This window comes from Erythrolamprus reginae, chromosome 3, assembly GCF_031021105.1.
Source record: "Erythrolamprus reginae isolate rEryReg1 chromosome 3, rEryReg1.hap1, whole genome shotgun sequence".
NCBI lineage: Eukaryota > Metazoa > Chordata > Lepidosauria > Squamata > Dipsadidae > Erythrolamprus > Erythrolamprus reginae.
In genome coordinates, this window is record NC_091952.1 from 177,346,212 (window position 1) to 177,361,096 (window position 14,885).

General features: G+C 37.5%; 2 protein-coding genes across 13 annotated transcripts in view; one reads left to right on the forward strand and one right to left on the reverse strand.

The window, feature by feature from the left end:
- Window positions 1-5,831, forward strand: part of LOC139164763 (transmembrane protein 14C-like) — a 352,287-nt gene extending 346,456 nt beyond the window's left edge. The window contains exons 2-5 of one of the 2 annotated variants that reach the window (XM_070747248.1): window positions 2,062-2,140; window positions 3,478-3,579; window positions 5,200-5,287; window positions 5,497-5,831. In XM_070747248.1, coding sequence (XP_070603349.1) covers window positions 2,065-2,140; window positions 3,478-3,579; window positions 5,200-5,287; window positions 5,497-5,548 — 318 coding nt within the window. In that variant the 5' untranslated portion in view covers window positions 2,062-2,064 and the 3' untranslated portion in view covers window positions 5,549-5,831. The remainder of the gene's footprint in view (window positions 1-2,061; window positions 2,141-3,477; window positions 3,580-5,199; window positions 5,288-5,496) is intronic. The other variant, XM_070747247.1, reaches the window with a different exon arrangement.
- Window positions 5,832-7,328: 1,497 nt separating this feature from the next.
- MAK (male germ cell associated kinase) overlaps window positions 7,329-14,885 on the reverse strand; it is a 49,402-nt gene continuing 41,845 nt past the window's right edge. For 2 of the 11 annotated variants that reach the window (XM_070747239.1, XM_070747236.1), the window contains 3 exons: window positions 12,889-13,020; window positions 10,122-10,295; window positions 7,329-9,548 (listed from right to left, as the gene is read on the reverse strand). In XM_070747239.1, the coding sequence (XP_070603340.1) occupies window positions 10,141-10,295; window positions 12,889-13,020 (287 nt within the window). In that variant the 3' untranslated portion in view covers window positions 7,329-9,548; window positions 10,122-10,140. Of the gene's footprint in view, window positions 9,549-9,586; window positions 10,296-11,714; window positions 11,808-12,888; window positions 13,021-14,885 lie in introns of those variants that run through there. The other 9 variants (XM_070747243.1, XM_070747238.1, XM_070747240.1 and 6 more) reach the window with 7 other exon arrangements.

Consider the following 14,885-nt stretch of genomic DNA (forward strand, 5'->3'; position numbering starts at 1 on the left):
ACTGAGCCTGGTGGGAGGCTGTGCAAACCCTGTTTGCGCCTTTGGTGTTTCTCCACACACACACACACACACACAAACACACACCCGAAAGGTCTGAAATCCGAGTTAAAAAGGTCTGAAATCCAAGTTAAACCGAGTTACCGGTTTAGCTGCTGAAGCATAAACCGGTATCAGATGAGTGCAGGGATGGATTGCTATTACCGCCATTACTGGTGCGCTGCGCACACAGCTTCATTTCTCTTGTGTGCATCCCAGTGTGTTTTTGCTTCTGCGCATGTGCAGGAAGCAAAACCGCACTGAACCCTTGTGAGGGGACACACACGTGTGACATTTCAGTAGGTTTTTTGCTTTCATGTATGCACAGAAGCAAAAAATCACTGAAACCTTGCACCTGCTCATCCCCTCGCACAAAGCAAAAATACAGAAAAAAGATGATGGCACCCTTATGGCTGGCACTGTAGCGTCCACACAAAGTGCGTGTCACTACCAGTGTGCCATCCCCTACCGTACCGGTAACAACCCACTACTGGATGAGCATATATCCAAAAATCAAATGCGAATAGAGTGGAAATGGAAATAAAGATTCCCCCCCCCAACAGAAAGTGAACAGCGTTTTTTCAGCATAGGTAAACATTGCCCCATTTCTAAGCTGGATGACAAAAATAGACAAGGAGGTAGCATTAGATAAATAAGTAACATACCAAAAATCAAGTGCGAAGAGTGGAAATGGAAATAAAGATTTCCATTTGACTAAAACATGTGTCCGATGCTCCGCGACTACAAGCCATGTTTTATTTGCAAGATCAGTGGTCGAGACTTGCAAACTAGGTTGGCATGTAGCTTGTTCAGGATAGAAAACGTTCTTGGAGTCCAACGTATCTCGACCTGGATCACCTGCTTTTGAAGAACCGTGCAACTTCCTTCTGGCTTGCTAAAGTTTTGCAGTTGTTTACCTTTGTCCCAAGATTTGGTATCCTTCCCCCCCCAACAGAAAGTGGACAGCGTTTTTTCAGCATAGGTAAACGTTGCCCCATTTCTAAGCCGGATGACAAAAATAGACAAGGAGGTAGCATTAGATAAATAAGTAACATACAGTGATCCCTCGATTTTCGCGATCTCGATCTTCGCGAAACGCTATATCGCGATTTATCAAAAAATATTAATTAAAAATATTTTCCCACCCGATGACGTCACTCTCTTCCTTTCTCATCTTTCTTTCTCTCTCTTTCTCTATCTTGCTTCTTCCTCTCTCACACTCTCTTCCTCCCTCTCTCATCTTTCTTTCCTTCTCTCTCTTTCTCTATCTCCCCCCTCTTGCTCTCGAGCGGCGCGTGGGCTGCGGGGAAGACCCAGAAGGTTCCTTCGGCCGCCCAGCAGCTGATCTGCTCGGCAGCGCCGCAGCAGCGAGGAGCCGAAGATCCGGGTTTCCCCTTTGCGTGGGCAGCGGGGAAACCCGGATCTTTGGCTCCTTGCTGCTGCGGCGCTGCCGAGCAGATCAGCTGCTGGGCGGCCGAAGGAACCTTCCCTGGGTCTTCCCAGGTGCGGAAGTAAAAACACCATCTGCGCATGCGCGGCCATGGGAAAAAAAGGGCGCGCATGCGCAGATGGTGTTTTTACTTCCGCACCACTATATCGCGAAAAATCGATTATCACGAGGGGTCTTGGAACGGAACCCTCGCGATAATCGAGGGATCACTGTATACCAAAAATCAAATGCGAATAGATTTAAGATTGTGACTATTAGACTGGAAAAGTGAGAAAAATCATTTAGTCTGTCGCTTAATAAAATTAAAATTGGTTATTTGAGATACATTTTTCGACAGACTGAACTACTTGAAATTTGAAATGTGCTAGGACATTTTATTACTTATTTATAATAAAGGATGATACAAACATGGTTTGCTATTGAAGGCATATGTGATATGTATGTTTCTTTAAGGTGCAGAAAAAAAACTTTTTCAAAAAAACAGTACTCCAAGATTCACCCAAAAAGAAAATCTGAATATATACATACATGCATACATACAATGTAGATTTGATATTTATTCAAACTTATGTTACAGCATGAGTGTGGATTGGATTGGCTATGGTTATGCCGCATTGGTTGCCTCCGGTGGAGTAGCTGGCTATGTAAAAGCAGGTATAGTATCCCTCTCTTGTGTTTTTGCCAGCTTTCATCTTCTGTTAGTTTGTTGGCACAATTAAAATGCAATTTTTGTTATGTTTATGTAGTGCATATTGGAGGTGGTGACTCTTTGAAAGCTGTATGCAATGAAATTTCATTTTAATGTATGCGGTTTAGTGTACATTCAAAGTGACAAAGTTATGCTAAGTCTTAAGTCTAAATGTCTTCCTTCATTACAGCTTAAGGTAACAAAACTGATTACTAGATTTGTCATTTTGCCAAAAGCTTGGGGTAGATTTTAAAAGTATAAGCAGTGCATATCTATTTTACCACAACTCAAGCACATCCTCAAGTTCTGGAAGTTCTAAGAACAACACAGCCCATAATTTGAATTTAAAATATCTTAATTCCCATAAACTGCCAGAATGCTAGGATCCAGGACAAAATACTTGAGCATGAAAATAAAACAGACAAGATTGACTATTCAAAGCTTGCCATCATAAAGAGAATTACAATTGTTGCAGATTTCTCCTTGCAACAGTTTTATGCATGAAGTTTTGTTAGCCCAGTGTAGCATTTTCCTTATTCCTCATGTGTCCTTTCCCCAAGTTCTCTTTTTTTCCTAAGGGATGGCTAACTTGTAGCTTTGATAAAGGAATTTCCCTACTACCAGAACTTATTGCAATAGCATTTAGACTTATATACCGCTTTACAGTCCTCTTTAAGTGGTTTATAGAGAGTCAGCATATTGCCCCCAACAATCTCTTTTTACCAACCTTGGAAGGATGGAAGGCTGAATAAACCTTGAAGCTACTGAGATTCGATCCGCCAAACTGCTGGCAACCGGTACTGCACTCTAACCATTGCACTCTAACCACTGCACCATTGCACAGCCTCGTTTTATCATAAGGCTTGCTACAATTTGAGATGGGCAAAACTCAAAAAGGCACTCCGTGCAGTAAGCTTTTATGACCTTTCTCAGTACAGCAGGGGTCAGCAACTTCAAACACTCAAAGAACCATTTGGACCTTTTCCCACTGAAAACACCGGGAGCCACAAAACCCTTCCCGTGCCTATTTCCTGAGCAGCCACAGAACTAGCATATGAAGTTGAATTAAACATTGTTTTCTTCTGAAATTTTTCTTGGATTTATCCACGGTTGGCCTACTGGGGTAAAAAGGCTCAATAAATCGCATGCTGGCAGGGTTCTGACACATTTTGAGTGACAGCAGAGAGATAAAAGAGCTACATGCAGCTCCAGAGCTGCAGGTTGCTAGAATAAAGCTAGAAGAGAGTTAATAGGGTTGATACATTTAAAGTTGTAACCAAGTTTTGTTGTCTGCTTAAACTAGGCAGTGTCCCTTCCTTAGCTGCTGGTCTCCTCTGTGGTGGGTTAGCAGGATTGGGTGCTTATCAGCAGTCAGTGGATCCAAAGAATATTTGGCTATCTCTGGGTAAGTATTTTTTTGTTTTGCATCGCTATTTCACAAATAACGACATGTTTACATCAATGTATGTTTGTGCATGTACCTACATTTTATGACATTACCAAGATTCAGTGTACTTGGAATCCAAGATTCAATTAATGACCAAAAAATAGAACCATGAAGTATTTGCCTTCAAGTTTTCACCTGTGATGTGTTATCTTCGTTTGCTCACCTTGTAGTTTGTGTGCATTTTAAGCTATCACTTTATAATTGTGCACTATTTCTACATTTATGCATATTTGCAACCAAATATCGTATTCATACCAACTGTTTTGTGGATCTTGATATTCTTTTCCCACTTTTGTAATTTGAGGTCCCAATTACTTCTATCAAAGCAGCACACTGGAGACTAGTACATGGCGTCCTCAACTTGTAATAGTTCATTTAGCCACCGTTCAAAGTAACAACAGCATTTTGTGCTGTTACAGACTTATGACCATTTTCCAGTTGCAACCTTGAAGTATCCCCATGATCATGTGATCAAAATTCAGATTCAGCTTGGCAACTGGTTCATACTTATGACTGTTGTGTCCCAAGGTCATGTAATCACCTTTGCAACCTCCTGACAAGCAAAGTCAATGAGGAAGCCAGATTCACTTAACAACTGGGTTACTAACTTACCTCTAGTGATTTACTTAACAGCTGTGCCAAACGAGGTCATAAAATGGGGCAAAACTCAGGGAACAAATGTTTCACTGAACAACAGATATTTTGTGTTGTGGTTAGCTCCGGCCCAGCTCCTGCCCCAAGGAATGTGTAGGTGGATGTGGGGGAGACATCCACATGCCACAGGCCTGTTTTACTCCCAGTAGAATCTGCCAACAAAGTCTCCTCTGACCAAGGAAGCATGAGTGACAGGGAAGAGGGGAGTTTGGCAGACAGCCCAGGAGGAGATTAGGAGAATTAATGAAACATCCACGCATGCGTAGAGTGAAGTATAGAAGACAACAACTGAAGAATTATTACAAGAGAAAATGAGACCACTTGTGGTTGGGTGGGGCTGCTGTAATTAGTGCTACAGATAAAAGTGCAGCCTGGTGTTTTAGCCTCATGGCAGTTTATCTGATTCATTGTTTCATCGAGATCGTGTTTTTTGCTGTTCAGGATTGTGTGTGTGATCTCTGGACTTTAGAATTGGACTCAACTTCCCAGTTATTGGGTGAGCAATTGGACTGTATTTAACCTGTGCCTTGTGTGTACCAGAAAATCCCTTTGACATTTAAAAAGGGAGCTGTTTCTGTTTTTCTGTTTATAAAAACTTTTAGGTTTTCCTTTTATCGTGTGGTGTGTGTCTTCCTGGACTAATTACCTTGTAATTACAGGCAGTTGAGACATGCTGGCAGAACATTTTGGGGCTCAATTGTGGTCCTAAGTTGAGGACTACCTGTAATTGTATAACTGAGAGAATAAAAATCCCAGATTCATGACTCTGAAAACAATGTACGAGGCCAGGAAGTAGCAAATTTAAATGAAATCCATACTCACATAAAAGGGGGTTTCTTATACCATGATTTTATGATTGACATAGTCTCCCTTATATTCATAATTAGAACATTTAATAATTTGGCTTCTTTTTTTTTCCCCTAGCTGCATCGGGAACCCTGACTGTCTTGATGGGAATGAGATACTATAACTCTAGAAAATTTATGCCTGCAGGTTTAATTGCTGGTGCCAGGTACAATTCCTATTTTCCCATTATTAATTCTGGGATTATTGCTTGGAAACAACAGAAAACTAGAGAATATGGTGGGGGTGGGGGTTGATAAACACAAGACATTGCCAATAACATTTAATGTGTAAGGATTTACTACCAAAATTTACTGACATGTTAATTTATTATTTAAACAGTGTATTAATGGTGGATTTCTGTTTTTATTTAAACAGTCTATTAATGGTAGGAAAACTTGGACTACAGGTGATGGAAAAACCTCTTTAGCCATAATGGCACAACAACAAGCAGAAAGAGACCTACAGAGGACTGCCCTCCCAATGCCTGTTCAGAACAAAACTGAAGACAGTACTAATGCTTTTTTAAATTGTACAATTTACAGAGTTTTTAATCTTCAAAATCTGCTCAGGTTTTGTAAAGAATCAATCATTACAGAATTGTAATTTTCTATCTGTGTTCTCGTGAACTTAATTCTTGTCACAACTCCAAACATTTTACGATGAATATGAGAAACCTATTAAACAGCACTGCTGATGTCTATAGAAATACACTTAATTTTGTGTCGTCATATTTCCAAGCTGAAATTCGTCTCTGTATAATCTATATGTAAGGTATTCCACTCAAAACAAAAAGTTTACACGTTCCCTTACAATTGACTAAAAATTATTAAATGTCTAAAAGCCTTATGAATTGTTAGTTTTTTTCATAATTTTAATGGCACTGGTGTCACAGGTGGCATGTGGAGCCATATCTACTGGCACGTGAGCTGTTGCCCTAGTTCCATTGAAGTAAAATGACTGAGTTAATCATGTTTAATAGCTTTACTCCTGATATAAAAAAAAACCAGAGTCCAACTTGCTGCTTCTACAAAGCTTGAGAACATATCACATGATAAGACTCACATTTTAAATTATTAAAAGCTGTATATTGGGGATCTCAAACTCAAGCCCTGAAAATAGCAAAGGACTGGCCCGCAGTGCCTCTGCGAGCTAAAACAGAGCTTGGGAGGGGTGCATATAGCCCTTCTGGGCTTTGTTCTCGCTGGAGGAGGCTGTTGCGACCAAAAACTCAGCCCAGAAGGACTATGGATCCCCCAGCCACTTGTGGGCCACCACAGGTGCCCCAATATGAGTGATATCCATCTAGTCACATCCACCCACCACTATGAGATCAAACACAACCCTGATGTGGGCCTCAATGAAATCGACTTTGACACTGCTGCTATATATATGTTTGTTGGATTAGGCTTTCCACACCTTGCAGTTCACTCAAAAGGTCATTGATTTGGTCTTTTAATAATATATATAAAATCTGAGCAATTATCAACAGGTCACTTCTATTGTAAAGAAATCTCCTTTTCCCAATATTTAAAAAGTGATTGTGTGTGAAAATGCTTTTCACATGTACCCAGAAAGAAAGAAAAAATCTTTTGCACAAACATCTTTCTTAGATTTCTAACAGTGACTGATGATGTCCTTCTCTGAAGTGTTTAAAAGCATTTTAAAAACAGAATGCAGTATTGTAGGTAGTCCTTAACTTACAACCATAATGGAACCTGCTAATTTAGTTGTAAGTTGTGATAGTAAAGTGGGTCATTGTGTGATCAACTTGATTTTCCTTTTTTATTTTTTGCAGCAATCATTAAGCCAATCCATTGTTAATCGTGGTGCATTTTCAAAAAATGAAAGCAAAAACCAATTTTTGACAAAATTGTAGTCACATAATTATGGTAAAGTTACATATAAAGCCATAAATGTGGGGCTGGTTGCCAAACTGCAGTCATAGGATTGCAGGAAAGGCAACCTTCAGAACCAGGTTAGTAGTAGTTTTTGTGGGGGGTCTGTTGTAACTTTGAATGGGCGTTAAGTGACCGATCTTAAGTTGAGGACTACCTGTACTTTATTTTGATATACTTATTAATACTTTATTGGATAAGAGCAAGAGCAGATTAATTTAAGCATGAGCAAGACCACCTTTTTCAGTACCGAATTCCATCTCTTATTCAAGGGGAAAAGGCCCAGTTCAGTAAAAGCGAATGTTGAGCACATTTGGAGAAAACACTCATATTTTAATAAAATTATGCAAAAAAGAAAAAAAGAGTAACAACAGAGTTCTTTGCCAGTTCTTTTCCCCTTTACGCCACCAATTTAAACTTTATTTCAGGTCAAAATATGCAAAGGTATAAGACATCAGGATTAATTAACATGTCTGTAATACACCCTAGTTAATTCTATCTTTCAAGTGTGTATAAAAGGACCAGTTAATGAAGAAGGCAGAAAATTAAATTGCTGATCATGTAATGATACCAGGATTACTCTTGGGTGTATTGTACCACTTAATTATTTTCCAGGTGCCATTCAAAGTGCATTTTAACTTTTTAAAACTAATATGATTTTGGCTTGAGATTTACCTCTCTCTGGGCCTTAAAGATCAGCAAAGAAGACCTCACAAAATGTCTGCAACTAAAATACTCAGGCACATAAGACAGGCTGCTATTGCATCAGTTCCAGGCTTTGAAACATTATTGCAGATTTTTATTGCAGATTTTACACTGCTTATGAGAAAAGAATCAAGATTTTCCTCTTCAATCAGGCTTTTGAGGTGGCTGGAGATTATTTGCATAAAATATGTTATCTGAATAAACTGTTGGGGGTTTTATTTATTTATTTAGCCTACCAATCAGCTTCAAAATACCAGGATAGAAAATCTGGATGTACAAACAAATAAATATTAAGCTATAAATACATCGCTTTTTCTGATGGAAGACTTCTATAATATGTTGTGTTCCTGAGAAGTTCACTTTAGTATAAAACAAATTATTTTCAGTTCAAAACCAGCCCAGTTGCAAAAGCAACTTTGTGGGTTTTTTATATTAAACTTTTAGGTAGATTCCTTTAAGACAGCATTTCTAACACAGTGAATTATATAAATTTTGAGAGACTGAAATAAGTCAGTTTAATATTCCTGCTACTCTGTATTGTGCGCTGTATTGATAAAATATTGTACAGATAACAGCAACTTTAAAAATTATTCAATAATTGGCCTTTATATTATTAATTCAAGGTTTCATTATGTAAATACACTTAGCAGTAAATCCTACTAAAATTGAGACAGTATATTTACGTGCATTCTACCTTAAGTCTTAATTCAAATCAAATATATCCTCCACAACAATAGTGTACATTTTTTAAAAATAAAATACATACAAAATACTTTTCAGTATGCAAAAAACATTTTACAATTGAATAGTAATATATAATATGTGCTATTTTAATAAGTCTAGTTGTCAATTTCAATATAACATATTAAATATATTTAGCATTTGGAAAAGCGTAGTTTTAAGAGTGACTTCTGTTAGATAAACCAGGGTTCTTATATATTAAAGAAATCACTAAAAATATGAGCTTAAAATATCACATACATTTTGGGCCATTATGTACTTATGGCATTCAAAATATGTCTTTAGGCCAGATAATGCTATCAGTGCTATACTGCAGAATTAGGATTGAAAAATAAATTCTGGCAGTTATTACCAAATTTTAAGCAATTCCTTTAGGAATTAAAAGAGAATTCTGGAGTTATTCAGTTTTGGTTACCAAGTGAAGGCACTATAGTTAAGTTGACTAATTCTGTGATGAAGTTCAACTAAAAAAAAAATAGGGAAAAAGCAAAGCTACACAGTTACTCAGACCTCCTGGAAATTATTTCTGAAATACCGCCAGAATGCCTTCTTAGAGAGTCACAAGTACCAGTAGTAATTATTTAAATGCTTATTTTCTGTTAAATAATGCTATCTGGCAATCTTTGTAGGGAAGGATCCTTCCTGAATATCATTAACTCATTTCCCAGTTGCAAGGTCAAATTTGCTAGAAAACTTCCACCTCGAGTAAAGGGCTCCACCGATGCATTAAGTTTCTATTTTCCAAACACTTCTGCAAAAAAAAGTTTCCCTCTTCAGAATCAACAGTAACAGTTGATATATGTATATAACTATATCTATGCAATGCATGATAATCTGCAAGTTCTTAGAATCAGGACCAATACATAGCATAGATGAATATCTTTCTTTCCAGCCTAAAAGTTCTATGGTCATAGCCAGATACAAATTGTTCACAGATCAAAGAAAAATGGCTTAACACCTTCATGTGTACATCATACACAAGAGTAATCCTATTCCTGCAAAATCTAAAATAGAACTGAACCTTAGGGTTACACCATTTTTTAACACTACTAGTAATAGTTGGCTCAGTGACTATGTCTTCATTCTCTGCAATCAAAAGAAATAAAGGTAAAAGTCAACCCAAATCAAAGATAAATTAGTTCAGCTTTAATTTCTGTAATTCTAGTTGGGCAATACAGTGGAACATTCATCTACTATTAATTTTTTGCTTTTATTGCTAAACTCAGTCTTATAGAAGTACCATATCTCAAAAATCACTCTATTTTTATAATTTATTGCCCTATTCAAATTAGCCATGACTGTCTAATGGCTAATATCTTTTACATGCCTTCGTTGACATTTTTCAGAAGAAATGATCAAAGGGACTGCAAACCAATTTCTGTTAATTTCAGTAAGCATATACAAAATTTTAGTTTTGGCAAGTAACTTTATAGAGAATACTTTGTAACATAAGCAAAACAAAAAAGCCTGCTTCAGAGGCACTATTTTTGAAGAATATTTTCTAAATAAATGTATTTATTTTCTATATTTTCCCCTTAAGAGATAATAAACTACAGGCTCTCATGTGTTTCCAGAATTGTTGTTCTATTAGTAGAAATATGCTTTAAAGTGTCCCGGAGGCAAAGAAATAAAGGATATAAATAGTCATGGTATGCATACGTGAGGTAGGAAAGTACTTCTACCGATGCCCTCCGTACTTGGCTACCCAATCAGTTCTTCCATGCACAGGTTGCGCTGGCGGTGGGTGAGTTAAAATGTTCATGCCTTTTGTAGCGGGGCTGTAAGTAGGTCCTGGCAATTGAGCACGAGAAGCTTTGGTTTTCCAAGCATAGTCTGAAAACAAAATTACAAAACCGATACAAGCAAATCCACTGACTGTCAATCCCGCTAATACTTATTTCCTTCTTAAACAGAAATTCATAGCATATACTTCCAAGTAAGGATCTTTATACAATAGGAAAAACTATGCTATGTTCCAAAAAGGTTAGAACGTAGTGATAAGAAAGGAAAAGAAATACGCTTCTTGTTGAAAAAGTTGTTGATTCTACAGTCACAGTAAGCATTTGTTACTATAGTTATAACAGATAATGGAGCTCAGACAAATAGGAACAGACTGACAAGGGATAAAGAAAGTGCCCAACGCATCTATGATTCTATATACTGAGCAGTGGCAGAAACTTCAGAAATAGCAGCATGATTAGGAATTAAATATACTGTATAATATGCTTTCGAATATAGATGTGTGAAACAAAAAGTGGTAAAAGTCATCTATTAATCACTCAGATGTCCAGAGGACTACTATATGTATGAACAAAGAGTCTGAATTGTATTCTAATTGGATTTGTGAAAATCAGCCTTAAGAATTCATTTTGTATTTCAAAATGATGATCATTAGTATACCATGGAGATTACTGAAGTGCTGAGTCACTATATGTTTATTTTATGACTTTAACAGTGGAGAAATGATTGTTCTTTTGCATATACAGTGATCCCTCATTTATTGCGGGTGTTATGTTCCAGGACCACCCGCAATAAACAAAAATCCACGAAGTAGGATTTTTTCTCTCTTTCTCCCCTCCGCATTGTCCCTCATTTCCCCCCCTCTCTTTACCTCTCGTCTCTCTGCCTCCGTCTCTCTGTCTCAGGGAATCTTCGCAAGGGGCTCCCGGAGGCTCGGCTCCGTACCCAGCAGCAAAGCGTCACTTTGGCAGGGACAAGGCAGGTGCACCGCTGAGTTAGCCAGTCCCGCTGCTACTGGCAGCTGCAATTTCTGAGGCGGCTCCTGCAGCTTCCCTCATGGCTAACTCAGCGGCGCACCTGCCTTGTCCCTGCCAAAGCGACGCTTTGCTGCTGGGTGTGGAGCGGAGCCTCCGGGAGCCCCTCGTTAGGATTCCCCGAAAGAGAGAGACAGAGGCAGAGAGACGATAGGTAAAGAGAGAGGGTGGAAGTGAGGGACAATGTCTGCATGCGGGGAATCCTCTTTGTGAGGGGCGCCCGGAGGCTCTGCTCCGCACCAGGTTAAGCCCCAGCAGCAACCTGCGATGCACTGAAGCCGCGAAAGGTGAATCGCTAAGTGGCAAGGGATCACTGTAATGTCATTTGACTATTTCACGTGGAATGGGGGAATTAAGTTCTATTAAGTTTCCCTCAATATGCATAGTAAACGTAATGTGTTTTTCCGATTTACCAAAGACCAAGCAGAGTAAAAAGTCAGGTCTTGTCACCTCATATTGCTTTTCCAAGGTTCCCTACCTCAAGACTGCTCTGCCTACACCCTGGGTCCATGTTCTCTTGCTAAAAATCCACTTCCACAGCCCTTATATCCAGGTGGAGGTACCGAGCCACCTGCAACAGCGAGTCAGTAAAAGACAGATTTTCTAACGAAATTGTCACTTTCTAAAACAAGGTGTTTCAGTTTGGGTTTTGCCCTGCACCTTATTCCCTTTGACATTTAAGTTTTTTTCAAAATAAAAATATTCCAATTAAATTTATACTATCCTAAACAGAACATAAAATAATTTAGGGCTGAAATGGTGCAGGCACTAGAACAAATAGGCAAGACAAAAGTGAAAAGTCCAATTTTGTCCGTTGATTCTAACTGCACTGCTATGTCTGCCCATCTAATAAGAGTTAATTAATTGACATGCAACTCTGAATCAAATATTGTATTATTCATAAATCATAGAGTAACAAATTACTAAAACACAATTCAATGCAATGTATGTCTGCAATATTAATATTTGGGATATATTCAAGAGGGAGCATTTTGGATTTTGCCAGTGGCAAAATAAAGGATTACTATATTTATCTGAAAGAAAGAGGAGCCCTCCCAATGAAGAGCAGTCAAGAAAAAAAAATCTTACAACACAGACAAAAGTTATACAATGTCCACTTTCCATATCTTGTTAATCCTAGCTAAAATCCATCCACTTCCTGAATAAATGCATGCATGTAATGCATTACAATATGTGTGTATTGCTAAATCTCTGCATTTTTATTTCTTAAAGGGTCACATTAAAGAAAGGAAAATAAAACTGAGTTCCAAACGTAACAAAATAGGCCTGTTTATGGTGCTCATCTTTTCCCACATGGCTCCCAGCCAGCAGAAGTTTGTTCACAGATATATTTTAACTGGATGCTAAAGACAGTTTTTTTTCTATGGGCTTGGAAAGAAACAAATTTGGTTCTGGAAAGGGAAGGTTAATTAAATTTTGGACAATGATGATGATAATCATTGATAGGATCCTGATTAAATCTTGTTTAATATAAATTTAATTTAATTTCATACATTATATCCTGCGTATAAATCAGCAAATCTACCTACCGAGGTACCAACTCAAATCCTTTTTAAAAAGCATAACAGTTGAAGAAATTAAGCTATGTAACTTATTTATTTCAGTACAACATAAGTAAGATCATTTCGTACCTGTAACTGATGGACCAAGAGGTGCCAATTGTATCCTTTGACCTGCTGAACCAACCTCTTTTTTGTGAAATGAAGGGATATATCCTCCAGGAGTATTGTAAGCAGCACCAATAAAGCCAGTATTTCCTACACCTTGATAAACAAAATTAAAATTCAGGAGGGGGCAATATAGCAAAAACATCCTTACAAATATCTTGAGTGAATGAGTAAATAAACCAGTCAATCAATAGTGCTATTCATAAAGAGGAATCTCTATTGTACTCTTTATTCATATATAATTAATTTTATTAATTGTGCAATATGTAATATCCACCTTTGTGTGGTATATAATTTTCTCAAGAAAGCTTTTCAACAATAAGATATGTGCAGGTTGTCATTTTTTTAATATGGAGATGGTCTCCCAGTTTCTAGACTGGTGCCTTAACACTAAACCATATCGGCCCTCAAAATTTTAAGCTACTATACAAAAAAGAAGGAATATCAATCAATCTATGAAATAAGGAAGTCATTGTCATAAAACTTAAGGTACAATTTTTTTTAACCAAAGTTAGAACATAGATGGAGCCAATTAAAACATAGTATTAAAAAATTCCACGTCCATTTCCCCAGTGTTGGCTCCCATTAGTACATTTTACCAAACATTGTTAGGCTATGAGCTAGGCTAGGCAAGTTTTTGGCAGATTCCTACAAACAGGACTTTTGCTGTGCTAATCTGATCAAACAGATTTAATAATATACAGGTAGTCTTCGACTTGCACCATTTTTTTAGTGAACGTTTGAAATTATGACAGAGATGAAAAAAAGTCCAGTCCTCAATGTTGTCTATTTCATTATCACCAGGGCAGAACACTTTTTCTCCTGTACAAAAACCCAGTACATTCTCGTATATTTGTGTCACTTCTTTCAAGTGTGCTGGGGTGAAATAGGAAGAAATAATTGGAACTCAGAACTCAGTGGAAAACAGGAGGCAGGCGAGCAAGCAAACAATTCACTGGAACCAAGCCTGCCCTCTTAAGCTAGCTCTTTAATGTCCAATTAATTGGGCCCCACATAATGTATTCATCTCAGATCCTAATGATCTCTCCTGAATTCTCACGGTAAAAGGCAAATTGTGGATATCCAAGAAAAACAACCAAATTTCTACAAGAAATGTAGAAGACCTTTCCATTAAAATAAGGATTGCTTTGGCTTCTGAATTTCAAACACAGGTACAGTAAAGTAACAATGTGTCTGTCAAGGTAGATTTGGGTGGGTGGGGAGCTAAAGAAGTTAAAATCTATGTATGATTTACACTTCAGTTCAAATTTAATTATTTAATGTCTACATATTGTTAACCAAGGAGACTCTTTTTTTAATACTGACATGGTGCCCAGGCCAGAGAACAGTTTACTCTTTGCAGAATATCAATAAATGTTTAAAATGATACCTTTCCCAAGGAAAATCAAATAAGGACTTAAAAGATGAAATGGAACAGCTAATAATCAGCGACAACACACAGTATATGCTGGTACAGGGGTTTTTTTTAAATTAAATAACAGCATGATAGCAAGAACTCTTATGGACACAATACATAAAGATACGCAAAGGTTTTGTGTGATGCCTTCATTTTGATAGCTATGTTTTTGGCAAACAGAACGGTGAATATATTATTTTGCATTCTCTATTAAATGGTATAGGGAAATTTGCATAAACATATTAATTTCTTCCGTCTTAGTGTGTTTACTGTTCTATTTTCTAGATTTAGAGAAGGAAGATCATAAGAATATGGATATTCCAACCACAAATTAGAAAGTATCAGGCAAGAAACAAATGATTACTATATCAAATGGTGTGAAATCATGTATCTATAGCTTTTGGATAGCATACAACAATAACAAGTAATTAGACGGCTTCTTATGACTTGCCAGCCAATAAAGTCTATCAAAAAATATTTCAAATACAGGTAGTCCTTGACTTATGGCCACAACTGAACCCCATTTTTTTGTTGTTAAGTGAGA